The sequence below is a fragment of the Polistes fuscatus genome, unplaced genomic scaffold (assembly GCF_010416935.1).
Source record: "Polistes fuscatus isolate 324 unplaced genomic scaffold, CU_Pfus_HIC Scaffold7, whole genome shotgun sequence".
In the NCBI taxonomy this organism is placed as follows: domain Eukaryota; kingdom Metazoa; phylum Arthropoda; class Insecta; order Hymenoptera; family Vespidae; genus Polistes; species Polistes fuscatus.
In genome coordinates, this window is record NW_025113151.1 from 9,575,717 (window position 1) to 9,598,968 (window position 23,252).

General features: G+C 30.4%; 3 protein-coding genes across 10 annotated transcripts; 2 read left to right on the forward strand and 1 right to left on the reverse strand.

The window, feature by feature from the left end:
* The first annotated feature begins 7,768 nt into the window (after window positions 1–7,768).
* Window positions 7,769–10,806, forward strand: LOC122524025 (ras-related protein Rac1). Its single transcript, XM_043646060.1, has 3 exons — window positions 7,769–7,958; window positions 8,583–8,970; window positions 9,073–10,806. The coding sequence occupies exons 1-3, from the start codon at window positions 7,924–7,926 to the stop codon at window positions 9,226–9,228; spliced, it is 579 nt and encodes a 192-aa protein (XP_043501995.1). The 5' UTR covers window positions 7,769–7,923; the 3' UTR covers window positions 9,229–10,806.
* On the reverse strand, window positions 10,763–13,734 carry LOC122524024 (exocyst complex component 7). The gene is made up of 7 exons (XM_043646059.1): window positions 13,574–13,734; window positions 13,149–13,465; window positions 12,514–13,052; window positions 11,871–12,422; window positions 11,547–11,787; window positions 11,205–11,474; window positions 10,763–11,122 (listed from the first exon to the last, which is right to left on the reverse strand). Exons 2-7 carry the CDS (start codon window positions 13,375–13,377, stop codon window positions 10,851–10,853), a joined length of 2,103 nt encoding a protein of 700 aa, XP_043501994.1. The 5' UTR covers window positions 13,378–13,465; window positions 13,574–13,734; the 3' UTR covers window positions 10,763–10,850.
* A 421-nt stretch (window positions 13,735–14,155) lies between these two features.
* Window positions 14,156–22,092, forward strand: LOC122524061 (protein lingerer). Of its 8 annotated transcripts, none has more exons than XM_043646117.1 (15): window positions 14,156–14,245; window positions 15,868–16,061; window positions 16,429–16,792; window positions 16,911–17,174; window positions 17,243–17,436; window positions 17,583–17,825; window positions 17,910–18,227; window positions 18,324–18,749; window positions 18,826–19,050; window positions 19,139–19,340; window positions 19,418–19,614; window positions 20,543–20,752; window positions 20,894–21,016; window positions 21,089–21,364; window positions 21,657–22,092. In XM_043646117.1, exons 2-15 carry the CDS (start codon window positions 15,936–15,938, stop codon window positions 21,903–21,905), a joined length of 3,417 nt encoding a protein of 1,138 aa, XP_043502052.1. In that variant the 5' UTR covers window positions 14,156–14,245; window positions 15,868–15,935; the 3' UTR covers window positions 21,906–22,092. The 8 variants fall into 8 exon arrangements, with proteins under 8 accessions (XP_043502052.1, XP_043502050.1, XP_043502055.1 ...); XM_043646115.1 differs by lacking the exon at window positions 14,156–14,245 and adding an exon at window positions 14,252–14,376; XM_043646120.1 differs by lacking the exon at window positions 14,156–14,245 and adding an exon at window positions 14,252–14,376 and having other exon boundaries at window positions 21,092–21,364.
* Window positions 22,093–23,252: the final 1,160 nt, after the last annotated feature.

Below are 23,252 nucleotides of genomic sequence, written 5' to 3' on the forward strand. Positions count from 1 at the left end.
TAAAAGTTTCGAAGATTATTAATCCAACATACTAGACACAAATTCGCCATCGATTTATTTTTATGTATTTCATTAGATCAAAAAATAATCATCTACATTTCCATGAATACCTATTAATTATAAAGAAGTTGGATAATTTTAATTGTTTTCATCAACGTAGTTGATCCATTTGTATGATCTCTGTTAGAAAAGAAAAGAAAAAAAAGAAAAAGAAAAAATACAATTAAAGAAAGAAATAAGAAAAAAGAGAAGCAAGAGAGAGAGAAAAAAAAGAATTACAAGAGGCCTCTGAAATAGTACTACCATCTGCTTTAATTTGTAACCATTAAAGGTCAAGTAATAGATTCACCCTCACACCAGCATAAGACTGAAGTAAGACTGATTTAAGAAAAAAAAAAAGAAAAAAGAAAAAAAATAAAAGTAAAAAAGAAATTTAAAAAAAAGAAGGAAATGAAAGAAACGTCGGTATCTTTTTGTGTTACACACAAGAAATGGAAAAATAAAATAGAATTACAAGGGGAAAAAAAAAATAAAATAAAATAAAATTAAATTAAATTAAATTAAAATAATAAAAAGAAGTAATATAAAAACCGAAGAAAGGGAAATAACGAAAGCATAAGGATAAAAAAAAGATGAAGATAACACTATCAAGAAAATGTTCTTTTTCTTTTATTAATTAGCGTTACGTATTGATTATTATATTTTATTTGAGTTTAAGTAACGGTTTTATGTTCCTATTATCATATTAATATATTGCAAGTATTGCGTATCGCGTGAAATTCGTTTATTTCTTTTTTTTTTGTTTTAAATGACAATTACAGTTATATCATCTATCAAACGTTATTTAGCATAAATAAAAAAAAGAAAAAAAGGAAAAAAACGAAAGATCTTAACGCATCTCGAACCGTCCTGTGATTTTTCATATTAGTACATTATAAATTTATGCCAATGACAGTATTAACAAAAATAGATATTTAGTGATATTGATTTTATTTTGGTTTTTTTTTTTTCTTCTTTTAAATTACTTTTATATATAATTTTCAAATCGAAAGACGATTTTTTGGACAAAAATATATATCGTACTCCTCGAGTCCTAAAAAAGAATGACTTACAAATTCACTTTGAATTATATGATACTTGTAAAGTAATATTTATATAATTTATATGTTAAAGTAATATTTAATTGATGACAGGAGAAATATAATGAATTTCTATTTAAATAATTCATTGATAAAAGATAATGTTTTTTTTGACAAGTGTCTTATTTTTAAGACAAAAACATTGAAGCCATAAGTATTGAGAAACGGTACACGTTGTATAGAGTTTAATAAATATATATATAAATTATCTATTTTTTCTATAATATAGAATGTGCACAACATAACGAATGAAAGAAGCAGACAAACGTACTTATTTATTTCGTATTAAAAATACGCAATAATAGAAACAACAAATAATGAATTTTACAAGATTTTTCGTTATTTTAATTATTTTGCGATAAATTATTTATTAATTTTAACGAGTCGTTTAGAACAAATTAATTTTCTTTTTTATATTACATCCGAACTCGTGTACTAATTGTCGGCTTTTATTGTATATGGCTTGTTCTTAATTTAATAAAAAAAATTATTTTTATAATTATTATTTATTTTTTTGTTTTTAATTTTTTCTTTTTGTTTGTGTATTTTTGTTTTCTCTTTTCATGACAAAATATGGAAATAATGACCAGCCAATAGCAACAACCAAAACATCGACAACTTGTCGTTATGACGCCTCTTAAAAATGATTGCAAACGTCATCGTTAATAGTGATACCAACAATTGTTTCCTTGCACGTTCCCTGATCATTGAAAAATCACTTTGAATATAAAAATGAGATTTGATTTGTGCAAGACGAGAAAAACGAAGAATCAAATTAAACTTTCGATAGATCGTTCGTTTCGAAAGTGGGAGAAAAAATTACGAGAAGAAAAAAGAAAAGGGGGGAAAGAAAGATAAAAAGAAAAGAAATGAAAATAAATAAATACTTCCATGCACTATCAAAAACACAATTTCACTTTTACGATTTAAATTTAAACGACTTTTTATCGCGACGATCATTTTTTTCATGAAAAATAACACAAAATCTCTCATTATACGAATTCTCTGAAATCGAAATGATAAAACAAAAGATATGTGATTAAATAAAAAAAAAAAGTCACTTAGGAGACTCTAAAGAATAAATAAGATTAATTCATAAAACGAAATGCTAATTTTTCTGTTTTTACTATCGCTTTTAAAACAATTTGTATGTATATTATCAGTTTGTATAGATGTATTTTTAAATTAGATTGGCTGTTAAATAGGAAAAAATAAACATATCTATATTAATGTTTTTCAATTATAATCTCGCTTGTCCACTCTGCAAGAGTGCCCAATGATCAAATCAAGGTATACAATTGGAGAATTGCGAGTGTAATAATAATATTTTAAAAATTATTAGTAAGATTAAGTTTTGACTAATAGTTTATAGTTTTCAATAATTTTATTAGAAATACATCCATCCCTCAATCCTTCTGGGTTTATATATAACTTTTAATTTCACTTCAACGCGATCAGAAAAGATTTTTCTTTCATTTTTGTTAATTTATTCTTTATCCCGTATATTCGAACAAACATTTTGACGAATATACATTTTTTTAACTCACTTTTGGTCACAAGTCAAAGAAAAAAGAAATCAAAACGATATAATTAATAATATCGTATACAAATGTATACTCTTTAATATATTCAATGAATATAAGAGAAAAATTATTTTTCAAGATAAATATTTTTTCTGATCGTGTTAAACTTATTGAAATAAAATACCGAGGATGTGTAAACCAAGGGATGAGTGTATGTAAGACCGACAAACAATATTTATGTATATTGTTGATTAAAAATTAAAAGAAATACGAATGATGAAAATGGTAAAAACTAAAGAAAAAAATTTGAAAGAATGGACACATTATATTGAAAATTTCCATAAATATTTTTATGCAATTTATTAACCTCTTCTGTGGTAACTCGCAGAATAATTTTCCTATAATATATAATCTATAAATAAATTTTATAGATTAGATTATAGACTTTATTTATTATTAGATATCTATAATACTTAATCTATAATTAAATTTTATATTCTTGTAAGCATTTTACATTTGAGTGATCATAACGTTCCAGCTATCATATTGCATTCAAGCAATCATGTTACGTTCCAATACAATCATATTATGTTCGAGGATCGCATATATAATAATAATAATAATTATAGTTATATTACAAAAAAAATATATATATATATATTTAATAAGTGGTATTAATCACACAGTTTGTATCATTTTTTTACTTGATCTCGTCATTATTAGAAAATTGAAAAATTTCTTTCGAAGAGGTTGATAAAGTTTTATTTGCTATTTTATTTAATATGTTTCATTAAAAGCATAAAAATAATTTCTATGCAAACACATATAAATATATTATCTTTTATGGGTTAAAAATTCACATTTATATATATATATATATATATTCTTTTATAAATAACGAATATACTTCATGGAGAAAGTATATTTAATTAATTTAATTTTTAATAGGTAATATATAGTAAGGGAAATATCTTTTGCGTGTAAAAATGAAAGAAGAAGAAACGAATGCAAAATGTTTTTTATTTGACTGCCGTTAATGCATGCTTATGTATGTTACATTTTTCTTATAAATACGTATCTTTAATTATTTCATGTCTTTCTCTCTAAACGTGCATAAGTACATACTAGAGATCGTTAAAAAGTACGAAAAGAAAAACTAAACCAAAAAAGAAATGAAGTACATCATTTCAACCGATTTTTGAGGGGAAATTTTTCAAAAGTGACTGATGTAAAGAGAGAAGATTAAAAAAAACGATAACACAGCATTTGCGCTGATAAATCTTCCATGTTTTAACGAAATAAGTTCCTGTAAATGTATTTTAGAAATTTCATCATCCAACAAAATTTAATAAATCGATAGGTATCTATAATATTTATTTCTATATAATAGAAAAAAAAAGATAATAATAATAATAATATTAATAATAATAATAATAATAATAATAATAATAAAATTAAATGTAATATCAAACGTTATCGTTTTGTAGGCGACGATCATTGTGAAAAGGAAATCGTCGTTTTAGTTTTATTGAAAAGAAAAGAATAGAAAAAATAAATAAAATAAAAAGAAAAAAAAACGAACAAAAATGTTACAGTAAAATGAAAGATAATTAACTTCTATTCAAAGGAAGTTAATTTTAAGTTTGATAAATTGCGAATAAGAGAAGTATGAAAAGAACAAAAGGGTGTTGACACAACAGAAGGGTGTTGGCGCCTTTTTTAAAAGGCATACACGAGAGATGAAAATATTTTTAAGTACAAAGAAAAGAAAAAAACGAAGAAACAACAAAATTCTATTCGTGTGCAATGTGTATCTTTTTTGTAAAAAAAAATCTGTATATGAAAAATTTCAACAATCATTTTACGGTTTCTTTTCAAACATGTTCGTTCTGAACAAAATCAATAGCATCGATCTCTGTTGTTATTATTATTGTTAATAGATAAATAATTATTTTAAGACGCGCGGCGATTATGTCAAATTTCTTCTTTCAATGTAATTGAAGCAACGAATTTTCTTTTTTTTTTTTTTTGTATAATGAAAAATATTAATGAAGTTCCTTTTTCTCTAATTGTAAAGCGATGTTCGAACGTTTATGATGATGTACCTAAAATTACGTTGGAATATTATTGATATTTTATATATTTTAAGAAATCGTTTATATCAATATTGTGATCACATTATATAATAATAATTGTTTATTTTATTCATTTATTCGAATGAATAATTCACAAGAAAGAATTGACATATTGCTTATTTATCGTCAAAAATATTAAGAGTACCTGTGTGTGATTGTCGCTACAATTTAATTATAAAACGCATAAACGGCATTAACAAATTTCGATAAAAAGTTCCTAGTATTTGATTTGCGGTATTGTCCATTATTTATAAAAATAAATAAATAAATAAATATATATATATATATATATGAGATATGTATATATTTGTGCGAATACACAATAATTAATATATAATCGTTACTTTTATTGTTTCTATCGCTAAAAGTAGTTTTCCTTTTTTATTATTTTCGATTGTTATTATCGTTATTGTTATTATATTTTGTTTATCCGTTTATAAATATTTCAATATTGTAATCGTTTCGATCATATTTAATATTTATACGAATCGATATGTGCGTTATATAGAAAAATATACGCAAAATGAATGAATGAAAGCATGCACATAATAATATTGTAACGATAATTAGAAGATAATAAAGATGCGCGATAAATTTTTCTGGTATATGCGAACGATATATTTTAATATCCTAATTTTCACAAGAAATATCATATATACAAGGTGAGATGATAATCGGTATCATAATTGGACAGAAGGTGATTCTACGAGAGAAAACAAATAAGACAAAAATTAAATATATTATTTGTTCAGGTGAAGCTTCATTTTCGAGAACATTAATTTTGAAGTTTGACCAATTGAATATGGTTTGAATTGTCGTCATTCTAGCCGATTATGTTTATGAGATTTAACGTTGAAAAATATTGACAATGATATCGATTTTATTGTTTATTTGTACATTGAATTATTACTTTACAAATATTGCTGAAAAATGTATTCCCCAAAATTGTGTTTCTCCCGAAGAAAGTAACACAAATCAACATACTCTCGATTAAAATATCTTATCATAACTTCACGATAATTTGAAATTAATGAAAACGAATTATTATTCTTTCTAATACACTATGATTTTTGTCCCACTTACCGCAAAAACGTTGTCATCAATGTTTATCAATACTTACTCGCATAAAGACAGCCGTTCAGAATTACAACAATTAAATCATATTCAATTGTTCTAACTTTAAAATCGATTTTCTCCAAAATTTTCTGAGACGAATAAAAGCTATATCTAATTTCTGTCTTATTTTTTCACATAAAATCACCCCTGCCCGGTTGTACTACGATTACTGCGCCACCCACTTACTCGCATAAAGACAGCCGTTCAGAATTACAACAATTAAATCATATTCAATTGTTCTAACTTTAAAATCGATTTTCTCCAATTTTCTGAGACGAAAAAGCTATATCTAATTTCTGTCTTATTTTTTCACATAAAATCACCCCCTGCCCGGTTGTACTACGATTACTGCGCCACCCTACATATACCGGATGGTCCAAATATCGCTGTTATTTTTAGTTTCATGGAAAAAAATGTACAGAATAAAGTAACGCTATTGTAAAAAGCTCATCTTATGATGGAATTAATATTTCTTTTTAAATGTTAATTTTGTTACGAGATTCAAAATTCCTTGTAATTTTTTCCTTTTTTCTTTTTTTTTTTAAGGAATCCTACAATTTTGTTTGCATGAATTCATTCTTTGTACCAATCAAAATAAACAAATATGATTAATTCGCGAGTTACTATTATATACATACATACGTATCTTTCAATTTCTTTGTAATTATTAAATGTATATATATGTATGTATATATAATAAACGTATATATTATATAAGAAACGTAATAATTTTAAAACAATTAAAAAATAAGTTAAAAATTCGAATCGTTGCGTGAAATGCAATTTAAATTTCCCGCCACAAACTTCCGCAAGGTAGTACTGTAGAATACTACTTAAAAAGCGCGGGAAACTAAAATAACAAATGATACTCAACAATAATTAATCTAAACATTGTAGATAATTATTATCTCGAAAAAATGTCGTTTAAATGCAACTAGACCGTCTATTAATTCGATACGTAATCTTGAACAGTCTCGAAGTATGATGTTCGAATGTAAACACGCAAGAATAGAAATTAATTCAAATTGAATTATAGTATCTAATGGATGAATCAGCAACGTTTTCTATCGAAAGAGCATCCACGAATGTCATCGTTTCCAGTAATTTCCGCCATGACGATTATAAAAAAAACATGCGATTACTCATTGACGAATATCCGGTTGTTTCTTTTTTTCGAACTCACAAGAGAAATGCATTTAGATAAAGAGATAGACGGAAAGAGAAAGATAAAGAAGTAATTAAAAAAAAAAAAAGAAAATAAGAGAACACACAAATAAAAATAGAGAGTTAATGTTGATTTCAATAAGTAAGAAAGAGAAAGATTTGTGATCATAATATCTCCTGCTGCGATCCTCGTCAGGCTGCATAGTTTTTTCTCCGTGGCTTAGTTCATCATTCTACTCTCTCTCTCTCTCGCTCTCTCTGTTCAGTCTGCTTTTAACCTCGTGTGCGTTGAGTGTTTCTCTTTCTACTTCCCTCTCCATACCCCTCCTATCGCCTCCCCTCCTTCGAAGAAGCTTCACCATATTCTCCAACGTTTCGAACCTTACTAAACTAGACTATATTTTGAGCACGCTTAAACTTTGACTATCTGCGTTAGTCCTATTTCATCGGACGTTTTAAATATCGTTTTACGTTTATACGTATTATATTATATTAGTTTCATACTTAATTATTTTTCCTTAACGTTATAACTCTAGCTTATCCTGCTCTCTTTTCCTTATCTTCCTTCTCTCTTGTTCTCAACAAGATTCTTTCTCTCTCTCTCTCTCTCTCTCTCTCTCTCTCTCTCTCTCTCCGTCTCTCTCTGTTTCTACATATCTATCTATCTATCTCTATCCTTCCGTACGTATATACGTACGCACCGCATACACGCATACACATAAAAACACACACAGACACGCTTGCATCAGTCTACACGTATACGTATACGGAGGTACCGGGTAAAGAATAATCGTCGCGCGACTTTACGTATTCTCGCGCACATTACGGACGTTTCCAAGCTCCAGGATGCAGGCTATCAAGTGTGTGGTTGTCGGTGACGGGTACGTATTTATTATTTCAAAGAGAATACAAAAAATAGGTCTTAAGGTCGTTATTACAAAGGGTAATAACAAACAGGTCAAACCCATAAACGATGACGATGAGTTGTTACCTCAGTGGCCTCAGCCTCTCTTTCTCTCTCCAGCTTGTTCACCTCGAAATTCTAAAAGCCCATCCTCTCGATGTTGTTCATCAGTTTACCACGCCCGTCAACTCGACGATTACGTTTTTATAGATGAAATATTTTCCCTCGGATATATTTTTCCTTATCCTATCAAATATGATATATATTTTTCTAACGAAATGTGTATCACGCCTATAGATTACGTATCGAGGACAAATCGCTTATTTAGCATTTCCCTCGAAACAGCGTCGACGTTTAATGTAATTAAAATTTCTCAAAGTTCTTTTACTTAAACGTTATTATTTCTTTAAGAAGGGAAAATATGTATATGAAAAGAAAGAAAAGAAAAAAAGAGAAATTAAGGGTAAAAAAACATTAGAGAAATTTTGTTATTTCTGATAATGTTCTGTCAATTCTTATTGTGTCATCATTTCCTAAACATTTGATTTGGACAATGTAACAAGTAATAATCAATATTTATTCGTTGTATTTATAACTACAGAGCGGTGGGTAAAACGTGCCTCTTGATAAGCTATACTACCAATGCATTCCCGGGTGAATACATCCCAACCGTATTTGACAACTATTCTGCGAACGTGATGGTGGATGGAAAGCCCATTAACTTAGGTCTATGGGATACTGCTGGTCAAGAAGATTATGACAGATTAAGACCGCTGTCCTATCCACAAACAGATGTATTTTTGATTTGCTTCTCTTTGGTAAATCCTGCAAGTTTTGAGAATGTTCGTGCTAAATGGTATCCAGAAGTACGTCATCACTGTCCTGCGACTCCAATTATTTTAGTAGGCACTAAATTGGATCTACGCGAGGACAAAGAAACTATTGAGCGTCTTAAAGATAAGAAACTCGCACCTATTACTTATCCTCAGGTTTGTACAATGTCCTTTTGTTCTGGCATGAGTTAAAAATATTTGAATGTTTTTAACAGTTGGCATGTAACATTGTTATTACGTTGATATTATTATTTTTAGGGTTTGGCAATGGCAAAAGAAATAGGTGCTGTTAAATATTTAGAATGTTCCGCTTTAACGCAAAAAGGTTTGAAGACTGTTTTTGATGAAGCAATTCGTGCTGTTTTATGTCCTGTTCTTCAGGTTAAACCAAAACGCAGATGTTTCCTTCTATAATATTAATTGTTATCTTTTGCCTAATGGTCTGGAGTTCAATCGAGCATACTACCATTTCATCTCCAGCCTGTCAATTTTAATTGAATCACTACAAGTTACCGATCTTCGACCCCATAGTGCAGTTTGTGTCCAGCTCTGATAGACTGACTACAGCTGCCATGAAAACGCACAAATATCAATTTGGTGATTCTTATACTGAAAGATTAAAATACCATTGGGACAAAATTTACATTCATTGGAAATGCAAACTTATCCTGTTATCTCTGGTTACTGAAATCGAAAAGATCAAAGCACTTGTTTTTTGTGCTGATCATATAAATTTCCAGTCCAAGCTTTAATCTCATAACAAAGAGAAAAATAAGTAGGCTGGTATTCTAGATAAACAAAGTATAAAAGATACCGAAAGAAGAACTGATTCTGTACAGTATGCTAAAGTGTGTTATTAATATTATGATTAATAATTATATATAAAGGGTAAAATATACAAATATTGCTATGTAATTGTACAAGAGCCCAAAAATCGAATACTAATCAGCTTAATCAAACGGGAGAGTGATCCATGTATAGTTTGCAGCTGTATATACACATAAAAGAATAAAACAAATCTTTAGAATTTTATCTTTATAAGAGAATATATGTTAGCGTAATCCATTGATCATAGATATATTATTTTACTGCTACATAAATTTAGCTAGATTGGTTTCTCACTTTATACGTTTTAGCCAAATTTCAAATATTATTCGATTCAAAAATAATTAGCTGTAAGTAAATATTTTTAAAACGATATCTTACATTCATGGAGATTTTGTATATATATATAAAAAGTCAGATTTCTCTCTATATATAAAACTTGAATTGCTATGTAATCATGATAATACCATATGCAATTGCAAACCATGGAATATGGCGCACCTTTTTAATTAAACTGATCAACATTTCTCTATACATACCAGAGTTTAAAACACAATTGTATAAGTTTTTGGTGTATATGATATGAGTATGTATGTAAAATCAATTTATTACATTCTCTGCTTCCTTGTGCTGTTTTTTACAGTTTTACTGTAGAATCTGTTATTAGTACGCACAGTACATTGTCTTAATGTAGGCTGTATTGCATACCAGTCGAACATTAAAGGTACATCAAATTAAATAAAAGAAGCAGAGGATAAATGTATGCAAAATAAGAAGCAGTATGTATGATTGAGTGTACGACAGGTATGTCAGATGTGTGATAAAAAGGGAGCACGAATGTGTAAGTATAGAAAAAGAAAAAAAAACAAATCTATAGCAAATAATTGTACATAAATGCTGAAGTTCAAATGTATTCCTATTATTATCACTTATGTGTATAAGTCACTGATCGAATCTAAATCGAGAGAACGTTACTTGTTTTTTTATATATATATTATAAATATATATAAAAGGGCTGGATCAAGATCTATATTCGAACGTCGTCAAAAATCCACCAACCTGTGCAATCTATGTCAGGTGGAATTGAGATTCGGTCCATGGAAAAAGAAAAAAAAACCATAAATACTGTAACTAAATATGCTTTATTAAATGGGTGTTTATTAAGCATCTTTCTATTTTTCTTGTTAAACTATATTCTTTGTAATCCTATTTTATGCTGATGTATCAAAGAAAGTATTTATTACAGATTTAACTTGCTCCGGTGTATGTTTGATGTATTTTCCTGGATTTTTAGAAAAAGAGACTCCACGATATTTGTTATAAAAAGTAGTATACAGGGGAACGATAGCTTGCTCGAGTTCTTTACGTATTTCTTCTCGTAAACGTCCATCAGGTACAGAATAAGAGCGTTGACATTTAGCAAGTTCTTCCAGTTCCCTTGTAAATCCCAAAAACTTTTCTTTGAGTACTTTAGAACCACGTTCTGTACAAAAAGCAAAATGTAACTTAATTAGATCTACAAAATCGGAGTTATCTTAATATATTTCATATAATAGAATATAAACCTGGTTCATCGGATGAATGTTCAAGAAAACTTCGAGCCTTAACAAGCGTTGTAAAGACATAATTGGTCTTATCTTTACTAAGTAAATCAACATAAGTTTGTTCAATAGTTGGTTCTGCTAATAGCAAAAGTTCCATTAGAGAACTGCGACGTAAAGCATTGATAACATAGTTATGATTGTTTAAACGAAAGAGTGCTCGCAATGAAGGATCAGAATACGAAGCATCGCTCTTACTGACTAATGCTAAGTTTAATTGTGCTAAGACCTTTCCTGTAATAATGTTAAGTAATTAATTATGTTTAATTATATAATTGTTTAAATTAAAATTAGGTTAATACTAACTGATATAAGTGCCAAGTACAATTTTACGTTCAGTTTCTATTTGTTTTGTAGAGGATGGACTAACAGAGTCCACATCTGCATTACGTATAAAAACTGTTCCTGCAGTATCCGCATATTCCGCTAATTGTTCTAGAAAAACTAAGACGTTGCTTGTACCTTCCGCTACAGTACCATCTTTAGGTAAAATTGCATTAGATTCATTTCTAACACTTTCTGCAAAATCTTCTAAAGCTGTAGCTGCCTAAAAAATATTTTTATTATCAATATAAACAAGAAGTTTTTAAGGAGTATAATAAGGATATTTTCAAGAATAGTTAAACATACAGTTCCATATAGTGCATTGAGTACATATGCAAATTTAGATCTAAGGGCATAATCGCATCCTTCTACAGTCCTCTCTAAGTCTGGTTTAAGCTCTTCAAGATGCTTTAAAATTGGGAAAACTACCAAAACAGCAGAAAAATCACGTCTCGCGAAACATCGTTTAGCCCTTGTTGCAATACTTTCTCCATCATGAGCCACAAGATCCATAGCACTCCGTACTGTAGCTTCAAGTACTTGAAGTTGTAAAGAAGGGGGCAAGATTCTACCAACCAACGAGCGCTCTGCTTGCATAAGTTTATGGAGTCCTGCAGTTAATAAAAGATAATTTTCCATTTCCTGTTCATCTGGTGCTACATCTTCTATTGAATATCCAGATAATTGTGGTTGTGGTTTTCTTGATGCAGTCAAAGATAGGCCAAATCCAGTAGTTTGCGATGCTTTCAATAACATTTTACTTGCTTTCTTTTCAAGTGCATGTTGTAATCTTCGTGATGCCCATCTTCCAGTTGTTTCTTGAGTCCCACTTGAATGACGATTAGGAAATTTGGCTCTCTAAAAGTATTTGATAATATAAATAATTAATAAGCATTATTTATACAATGTAATTACATTTTGAATTAGAATTTTATATTAAAGAATTTACTGGCATTGGACTGCCTGCGTGTGTGCTTCCTCCACTTGCACTTCTTTGATGTTCTTTAAGTAACTGTAAAGATCGAAGGACAATACTAGAACGTACAGAAGCATAAATTTTGGCATGTCTATGTTGACCTCTTTCTTCCAACCAACCAGCTATTTTAAGTAAATCATCCATAACAGCTTCTGGTAATTGGCATAATGATTGAGGTGCATCTTCACCGCTCGTATCCTCATCAGAACCAATAAGATCCAGAAGAACAATTGGTAAAATGGGTTTACTTTGTCTGGTTAAAATATCATTAAATTCTGTGTATAAAGATTCTAATCCAATGGCGAATAAACTTGTAACATTCTCTAATTCCACAGAACTAGGATTATTTTTTTGAAAATATCGTTGAGCATTGTACAAACGATTCATAGCATCAAGAAAATTGTTTAAACCTGCAGAACTACTAGGTCCATTACGTATTGACTTTTCTACTTCTTGACATACGCCATAATATCCGATAGCATGATCCAATATGCAAAGTGTTTTTTCAATATCTATAATAAATATAAATATAAACATTAGGCAGTAGCTGATGATAATAAAAGGTACAAATATCCATTATATTTGATTATTTTAAATCGTACACGTACTATGTTGTTGTGACTGTAAATTTCCAGTTTCATTATAAACAGGAAGAATGGTACGTCGTAAAGTAGCCAAACGTTGTTCCAAAGAGGAAAGTATCCCAAGAACACCACTTGTTAATTTTCTACTTCGTTCTTCTGCTTCTTTCAATGCTTCTAAAGTTGCAATTTCTGATTCCAATTTGCATTGTATTTCAAATCTTCGTTCAGAAGTGTCATTTAAAGTGGTATGCATTTTTTTCTAATATTGTTGTTCTAATATGTACCAATTATATTCTATTATTATTTATAACCATTGTTCTTGATTAAATAGTCAACGACATCTGTTAAATTATAAATCAGGATCATATTATTTTCTACGTCAAATCCGCTCAGTTTCATGACGGAACATTAAGCATATCAGACTACACATTCATGAAACGTAACATTACCATCGGGGCAAACGTGGCAATGCGCTAAATGCAATAAACAGAATGTACTTTCAGGCAGGTTTCAAATAAAGCATTTTGTTCTTTTAATTTTCCATTCTAACTAAAAGCGAAGAAATATTGAATCAATTTTATAATAGTGGTAATAATAAGGTGACTGACCTTATTTATAGTTTAGGAGATTTTTAGACAAATGAGAAATAGAGATTTATATATAGAATTAATTTGATTGGACGAATTTCCAAAACACCTGTTGATTGGTCAATTTTTTCAGTGCTAGTAACATATAAAATTGATTGAAAAATACTAACAAAATTGGAGAAAGAAAAAATGGAGAAACGGGAAAACGTTTTCAAGAAATAAATGAATTTTTCTTAACGTATATTTTTCAAAATCAATTTGACTATGAAAAAAGTATATTTCACTAGATTCCTCGACGTCGAATATTATTATTGGATGATTGAGAGAACGGTTGGATATTAAAAAAAAAAAAAAGGAAGATTAAAAGATATAGGAACATTTAGAAAGCGTAAGTTAGTAAACATAATCATTCTAGTCGAAATTGGTCAGGCATGCTCTGTTATACGAAACCTCCTAGGCAAAGGTGGTGCTGTTCATCATAAGAGGGGGAAAACGCGGTCACGTGACTAGCTGCGTTTTGAGCGCACTAACCAGGTACGAGTGAATTCGTTGTTTTTTTCGTGTTTTTTCGCGCGCCACGGCCGAAAAAGCCGAGGCGTCGTGAATTCATCTTATTTCTGCATTTGCATGCGCTCCCAAGGACGCGAACGACCTTCTTAATAACCGTGAGTTAAACGCAAATATTTAAACTGAACCTTCTTACGGGCAAACCATCGATGCTTCGATGCGACGATGGTTGACAAGCCTCCTCGCAGATCCAGAAATGGCGTCTCCCGTGCACATGGTCTACTAAAAGCGTATGACTACGTTCTCGCCGTTACGGAATTTACAGTTTTTACGAAAACGTTTGTGCTCGTCTCTACTACAGTATTGAGTGAGAGTTCTTCCACAAGCTGCTGCCCCCAAATCGAGGATCTACCAGACGGATGTCTTTTGTGCTATTCCTCGTAATCGTTCTCGCATTATCATCGCTTATGTTAAATTATTCGTCTTCTGGTATTATTCCGCAAATCGATGATAAATCTATGTTTTTTTTTGTAATATTACTTGAAATTTTCATACCCCTTAGAGTATCGTTCGAATTTTCTAAAAGATGCTACCTTATTCTTCTTGAAGAAGAATCGAGAGTATTCCTACAATATGATCGTGTTATTGGCTATTTGGACGCACACTTTGTTCGTCCCTTTGTTTCTTCTTCAAATTTGTTTCCTTGATTATATAATATTTGGGTTTTTTAGATTTATGTTCCTAAATGAATATTACTCGGCTGTCCTAACCTTCTATGGTTAAAGCATTTTATCCATTAACTTATTGCAGATCATTATTATGCTAACTTCTCTAATTTTACCACGTGGCTATATGAAAATTCTTTTAGTGAAAGCGATTCTTCAAGTTTAGACTTTTTTCACTCTTAATAGGTTAATGATACCTAAAAGTACAAAAGTTCTTTTAGCCAATTTACAACTTATATTTTTTAAGCTGTAGCATGCTAAGCAAGTTCTGTTTTGATACATTTGTTTTATTCCAGTGTGTATATACCTTTGTTTAAATGTTAAACTAGGTATTCTTTTTATTTATAATTCATGAGATTAATTTATCTCATGTGTGTGTATACATTTAGATTTGTATACTTATAATAATTGTAGTTTTGTGTGCGTGTGTGTGTGCGTGTGTGTGCGCGTGCGTGTGTGTGTGCGTGCCGCGTGCTGGGTATGTGTGTGTGTGAAATTGGAAATGAACACAAATTATATCTTATGATAGAATTATTATTCATTTGATATATTTAGTTAATAACTTTTCACTCATTTAATTATAATTTTAAAAAATAATTATTCTATATTTTATGTAAATATTGTATGTATTTTATTTTACTTTGTTTATTCATTTTTTTTTATTTTTGTTGTTTATTTACTTGTTTACTTCATTTATTTCTAGGTATCATGATGCATTAATCATTGTATACATTTCAACTAGATATTGTCATAATTTCTGAAAACCTTTGTAGTCAAATATCGACAGATAAGATCTATTATCATTAATTTGATAATATTGAAGAGTCTTTCTTTTAAATAATAATTTATTACATGTGTAATATGCTGTATAGTACCTTATCTTTTTTGTACAAATATTTTATATATTGTTCTTTTTTGTTACAGATTGTAAATAGAGAGTGTATATAGAGTAATAAGTGAGTGAAAAATAGTGTGTGGAGCTATATTTGGCGATGAGTTCAAATAATAAAACATCAGTATCCTCCAGCGGAAGAGGAAATAAAATAAAATTATCACAACATGGTAAATCAGATCATCAAACTAAAACATCAGATTCGACTAAGCATGACAAAGTGCAGGTTAGTAATTAAATATATTATTTTTCTGGCGTTGAAAATGATTGGCTTGTATTAATGTTTTTACTTACATGTACAAAGGTATTATGTGTTTAGAAGGAACAAATAATAATATTAATAATAATATTAATAATAATAATAATAATAACAATAAAACAAACAAAAAGTAAAAAGAATTAAATGTATTATATAAATACTTACCAAAAAAATTATATATTAGTTAAATATAATAAAAAGATGATAATAATGATCATTATTAGATATATTTAACTGATTAATATAAAAACATTGATTAAATTAAACAGTTCTTAGATTCATTAAGAAGAATTTTGTTTTAAGTACCATGGCATTCTTTCCTTTTTATTTTTAGTCAAACACTGGGCAGGTGCGACATGCACAAATCATTGACACTCGTGTGGGAGGTGCTGAAGATTCATCATTTAAGGACCATATCAAACATATTATGGATTTAACTTGTCGTTCTGAAGATGAGGTCATTATGGCCTTGCATGATAGTGATGGAGACCTGAATAGAGCTGTTATTGACCTTCTCGAGGGTGTTAGGACAGAATGGGAAGTTAAAAAAAAGAAGCCTCGTCAACCAAGTGGGTCAAAACAGTTGATTGATCAAACAAGTGGTCAAAATGATGGCGGAGATTGGGAAGAGAGACGTAACCAACGAAGTGGTGGACCACCGCGAATGCGAGGCCGTGCTAATCATGATAATCGTGAATGTAATTATTAAACAAAGAACATAAATAGAATTACTATTTCCTTTACTTTCGAAATTAAATAGTTTCATTTTTAAAGCAGGAATAAGAAATATGTTAAGTAATTTTGAATAATGTTTAGGGCGTGGACGTGAAAATAAAGAAAATGAAAGAAATATGGAAGAGAGTGCTCGAGATGGCAGCTATGGAGGAAGTAGAAGAGGTAGGGGAGGTCCTGGTAGATCAGGTCGTGGAGGTCGTGGAGGCGGAAGAGGTCTTGGCCCACGAGCATTTGCGAACCGAAACGATTCAGCCTCTGCTTCTTCGGCTCATAGTTTCAGTCGACCAATTGACACTTGGGCAGGAAGTGAAGAACAACAAACATTAGTTCAACAACCTAAAATTGGTAAGTATAATATATTTTTCTATAATTGAAATCAGATTTAAGCATTATCAATGTTAAATATCTTAAAGCAGAGTGGAATAATTACGAGACAACAGAGGACTGGGATAATGAAGAGTATACAGGATCACTGGCTGATACTAAGGTTTTTACACCAAGTACGACTTTGACAGAACAAGCTCCTGTGCACGAGGAACCAAAGATTCAAGAATTACAATCAATACAATCAAATCAGACTGTTAACCTGGCACTACTTCAACAAGAAGTAAGTAATTTTGTGATGATTAAATTACATTTAATATAGATAACTTTCCAATATTATTTGATATATATATATATATATATCAAAATGTTATATATATATATATCAAAATGTTATATAACAATGTTATTTAATTCATTATTTATAAGGAAATGACGAAGTTATCTGATATTCCTGCGATACAGCAACAAGCATTGATTCCACAACAAGCTCAACAGCAACAAACTGTAATGAGCTTACCAACAATGCAACTATCACAACAACCAAATGCTATTAGTGGTGGTGTATTAACTGCTGCACAAACTCAATATTTGACACAACTGACTCAGCAAACTAGTGAAAATATAAAAACAGCCGGACAGGCTTCATTTTCTTCGCAAATAACAAATCAGGTACTTAATTGATACATTAATCAACTATTCTTTCAGCTTATATAAAATATATTAACAAGTTTATAATATTTTTTAATATCATAGCCACAAAGACAATCTAAACAACGTCCAAGAGTACCACCTCCATCGAAGATTCCATCCACTGCGGTAGAAATGCCGGGCGATGCAGTTAACAGTGGCATTGGATTTCTTGATGTTCAATTTGGCGCACTTGAATTTGGAAGTGATTCAAGCTCACTCGATGGATCAGCTACTGAAAAGTATAATTCTAATACCAATGCAATTTCTAATGTTGAAGTTCCCTCTACTACAAATACTATAAACACAACTGGCACAAATAGTTCTATTGATATAGAAACCAAACAAACCTCCACAACCCCTTACAACGCCACTACTCAAATGGTAAATTATAATTATATATTATTAAATTTGAATTTACATTTTATATATTTGTATAATTAATTAACATTTTAATTGTATGTCTTATTTTTTTTTCAGCTATCAGGCAATGACAGTTTACCTGTATCAAATGATCATTCAATAAATTCTCAAACGTTTGCGGGACGTGGAAATACTGGCCAAACTTTGGATATAACCAAACAGGATTTTACATCACAAGTTTCCCCAGGAAATTCAGCTACGTATGGCACAGCAACGTATCAACCACAAAAGACGTTTCAACCATCTAATGCCACATCAAATACATATAATACGTATTCAACAAATACACAATCAGGACAGTCTTTCCAGACTGTTTCAGTCACTAATGCCAATACATATTCTACAACAGCGACTGTTTCACAAACCAATTATAATTCCTCTTCATCATTCCCCCAATCAAATTCTTCAAACTTTAGTCAAGCATCTCCATCTGCGTCAACATCTGCAGCTTCTGTTTATAATCAGCCAACTACTACAAACCAGGTAGCTTAAATATAGATGTAACATATTCTTATATATTCTTATATTATTTACTATTCTAATATATTTATTTTCTCAGGTATATCAAACAACAAGTGGTTATGCATCCACAACAACGTCTCAATATCAAGCAGCATCTGTTGCAACCAATACGGTATCAAATAGTAATGCTGGATATCAAGCGAGTGGATATCAAGGAACCTCTTCTTTTCAATCAAATCCTCAAGCTTATCAATCATCTGCTACTACCTTTAGTTCTCCTATCACTCAAACTACCGGACCTTATCAAAATGCAGCCCAATCTGTAAGTTTTATCTTTCTTCCAAACTTACAGTTTAAGTTTATAAGTTGATGGACTTATAAATAGATAATTTTCAAATTAATATTTGCAGGTTTATCCATATGGCAACTATGCCAGTCAACCACAAACTGCATCTCACAACCACAAATTGAATAGTAGTACAACAAAGGATTCTCAATATGAAAATAGCACAACGACTTCTAATAATTCTCTTGCAACAACAACGACAACCACATTAGGGCTTAGTTCAACCTCTGTGAATAGTTCTCAAACAAAAGTAACTAGTTCCAATGGTAAGCTATAATAAGTTTTGTACAATTTATTAATTTGACAATATATAATTGTTTATAAACGAATGTTTTGTTGTCAGCTGTACCAAAAAGTACATCAAGTGGCGTTGTAACGGGTAATAGTAGTGGTAATATAACAGGTGGAGGAGCTGCAGGCAGCATGGCACCAATGCTTAGTCATCAGTACATTATGGGCCAAGGAGTGCCGTACACTTTCCAACAACCAATGTATAGCTACGAAGATCTACAACTTATGCAACAAAGAATACCGCATATGGTCAGTTGTTGCCTGATTTATAATGTTGCCTTATATCCAACATTCATATAATTCATTCAAGTATATGTTCCTATAAAGCTAAACGTCTTCTTTACTTGAATGAATTGAATTGCTTTTTTTAGAGTAATGTATATATATTGATGCAGCACACATTCCTTTTATCAGTTTTTATCTTCACCAACATGAGTTATGAATCATTCTTGAAAGAAGACAGTATTGACACATGCATTATGACAATTTTAAATTAGGGTGCTCTGAATTACATTGTTCTATATAATGTTATCACTCTTTACTTTATTTACAGAATGCCATCTTAATCATTTTTAAATGCTTGGTAGTTGCTCGCAATTCAATCACTTCATTGATAAAATTCTTAGTGTTGAATTTAAAAATTTTTAAATTTAATATCCTATTCTAAAAGAGCATTTCGCATATAAGACAAGCAATAATTTATTGAGATCATCTCTTCTATTTCTTTCAATTATTATTCGGTAGCAAATTTAAGAAAAAGTCTACGATCAATTGAAAAAGGTATAAATGGAAAATGATACATTGAGAGCATAGTTATATTTAAAAGAAAAAAAATAAGTGATCTTGATCGCAGACATGGCATAGCTTAATTATCTTTCTTTTTCATTTGCTCAGTATCTGATGTCACGTATTTCAAATATGAATGAAATCAACATCATAATCCCAGCAAGTGGACGTTATACTTTGTTTCATAGTTACGATCAAGTATTTTATTTAATCATAACAAAAAAAATACTTATCTAAGAAAATTTAACTATGAAGCATGGTAACAATTTACCGTATATTGTCCATCCTTTTCCAGTACATGTAGATATTAGAACTTAGTTAGCGTCCTTGTATTTGAAGTACACAGTGTATGCATGTAGTTTTGTGTTTGGCCTCCCTGACTAACCTGCAGCCCACTACTGGTTACTATGACGCGGCTCTGGGCTATCAGACGACTGGACCAGCAACCAGTCTTGGTGGGGCACGAGGTGATGCGTTATCTGGTGTGCAAGGAGTTCAAGGAGTACAAGGCGTCCAAGGCGCTTATACCAGTATTAGTGACGCTAGGTTTGCCAGAAATGATAGTAATGCGTCGCCGGTACCTTCTACCATGTCGCAACAGGTAAGATTTAAGTACCTAATCAATTTATTTAGCGTATTTAATAGTATTTTTGCAACAGCTTGATTTAATTGTGATAATTTTATTAATGAATATGTATCTTCGAACATTAAAGAGATACTTATATATTTATAATATTTGCAGACTGCGACACAGCACCAACAACCTATGATGAACCCAACACTTCCTCCAGGTTATGCATATTTCACATATGGCGGAGGCATAATGCCAGGAGGTTTTCAATATGGAACTCCTGCTATTTACCCCGTAAGATTCTTTGAATGATTTATATTATATAGTTGATTTTATTTAAAATATTATTAATATAATTTACCATAGCAGATAGCTACAGCGGGGAATGCTGGAACAAATAGTGGAGCATACAGTGCTAAACCAGGAAGTTATGGATCTGGGTATGGTGGTGGTGCAAGTTACGATGCTTTAGCATCTGCAGGACCATCCGGAGAATATAAAGCTGCTGGCAGTAATTATACTGGCACACAAGCTGGTAAAACTGGTACTTCTACAGGAAATACTAATACTGGTGGATCTTCAGCGACTGACATTAGTGCAACTATGTATGCAAAAAGTCATGTAGCACTTAGCAAAGTTAATGTAAGTAACAATATTGATTCTTAATTTTAAAATAATTAATATTCAGAAGTTAACCTTCTATTATGGGCTAACTTTTTTATTGATTACAAAAAAAGACTATAAAATATTATATGTGTGCCAAATTAGATTAACAAATAATATTAACTTATTGGTATGTGACTTCAAAGTTATACAGGCCCATAGAGGGTTAAGTCTTTGTTGCTGTCGTGTGTATATATAATGTGTAATGTAATATTGATCTGATATTATAAAGATATTTCATTGAATAACAACAATCCACAACAAATTACAGTCATATGAAAAACAAGCTTTTCATTCTGCGACTCCACCACCATTTGGCATTACTGGTAGCCAAAATGCAGGATTGCCTGGAGGATATGGTACTCCGCATTTATTTATTCCAACGATGCCTCATCAATTACATCAACCACTTCATCAGGATGGTACCAATAGCACAGGTCAAAGGTCCAATACCAGTTCACAAAATAAAGCTCAAGCTAAGCCTGGTTACAGTCCTAGCTACTGGGCTGGAAGCAATTAAAGTATCTTGAACAAGATAAAGAAGGAAGGAGCGATGTAACAACCACTTTAGAAAAAATAAACATTCGCCATGTGACATATGGTGGTGTAAAACACGGACATTGATAAAAAGGGTTTACTTCGAACATGAGAATAAGGACAAAAGATTTGTTTTTTTCTTCAGATTATACATTTTGGCTATAAAACAGTATGGACTAAAGAGTGGGTCTTAATCGTTGGAAGAATTAAACAATATTTGTTGTTACTCTTATGAGAAATATTTATATTTCTTAAATTAATATTCAAAGTAAACTTCCCTTAAAAAATGATTTCTTTAAAAATGAAATAGTAAAATATTAATTTCAATTCTTCATTTTCAAAATTGTGACGTTCCAAATATTAACAATGATTATATTGTTATAAATAATTCTGATTTTGAGTTTCATTTATTGAACAGAACTACAAAAGAGGGAAGTTTTTGTTTCGTCTACTAGTATATCTTATGCTTAACAAACATATATTAATATGTTGAATGTTTTTGAATTGTTTGTAAACAATGTTTATTATAAAAGCAATGAATTGTATAATTCTTCCTAACAGAAGTTGCACTCGTGCCAAAAATAGACTGGTTGCGTAAGTGATAATTTCGAGATATTTGTCTTTATCACGAACGCAGGATAAAAAGAGCGCGAGCAGGCTTCGTGTGGTTTATCGGAACGCTAGTAAACCTACTACTGAGTGTGTGAATAGCGTAGCGCTTGTGTGAAAGAAAAAGAAAAAATCAGATAAGCTAACGGCTGCTGTATCAGCTCCTGTATATGCTTCAGTACACTACAGTGCAATTGCGAATATACCGCATCGACTGCAAAAAGTGATAGTTTTTTGTAAAATGTAGGCATTTTGGCTAACATCAAACGTGCTCCTTTACACGAATGGAAAAAAAAAAAGAAATAAGAACAAAGTAACCTTTCATGAAATAATGTAAAGATGTGTTTCTGTAAATTACAGAGTTTGTATGTATCAAGAAAATTTGAAGTACATAAACATTTATGATTATAATATTTTCACTTTTTGGTACATGAAATATAAGCAGGGATTAAATCAGATCAACATTATTTGTACCTATATAAAAAGTATTCTGTTCTTTTGCATTACTATAATAATTCGAGTGATTTTAATAGGTAAATATTACTTTTTGTTAGACGGTATTGAACTAAAGTTCCCGAATCAAAGAGGTAATGTCTTATGATTATATTATCTGGAATCATATTGTATGTATAAAATGATTTTATATTTATAGAGAAAAAAGTCAAATTAAGAAATTTTAGGTATACGTGTAGAAATATCAAGGGATATTAGGAGATATCAA

Coding starts and splice junctions, on each gene's coding strand:
- LOC122524025 (XM_043646060.1), top strand. CDS start 7,924: ATGCAGGCTATCAAGTGTGTGGTTGTCGGTGACGG. Junction 7,959..8,582: donor TGTGTGGTTGTCGGTGACGG/GTACGTATTTAT, acceptor TTATAACTACAG/AGCGGTGGGTAAAACGTGCC. Junction 8,971..9,072: donor CACCTATTACTTATCCTCAG/GTTTGTACAATG, acceptor TATTATTTTTAG/GGTTTGGCAATGGCAAAAGA.
- LOC122524024 (XM_043646059.1), bottom strand. CDS start 13,377: ATGCATACCACTTTAAATGACACTTCTGAACGAAGATTTGAAATACAA. Junction 13,053..13,148: donor TTTACAGTCACAACAACATA/GTACGTGTACGA, acceptor TATTTATTATAG/ATATTGAAAAAACACTTTGC. Junction 11,123..11,204: donor ACATTCATCCGATGAACCAG/GTTTATATTCTA, acceptor CTTTTTGTACAG/AACGTGGTTCTAAAGTACTC.
- LOC122524061 (XM_043646117.1), top strand. CDS start 15,936: ATGAGTTCAAATAATAAAACATCAGTATCCTCCAGCGGAAGAGGAAAT. Junction 16,793..16,910: donor TAATCATGATAATCGTGAAT/GTAATTATTAAA, acceptor AATAATGTTTAG/GGCGTGGACGTGAAAATAAA. Junction 18,750..18,825: donor AGCCAACTACTACAAACCAG/GTAGCTTAAATA, acceptor TTATTTTCTCAG/GTATATCAAACAACAAGTGG.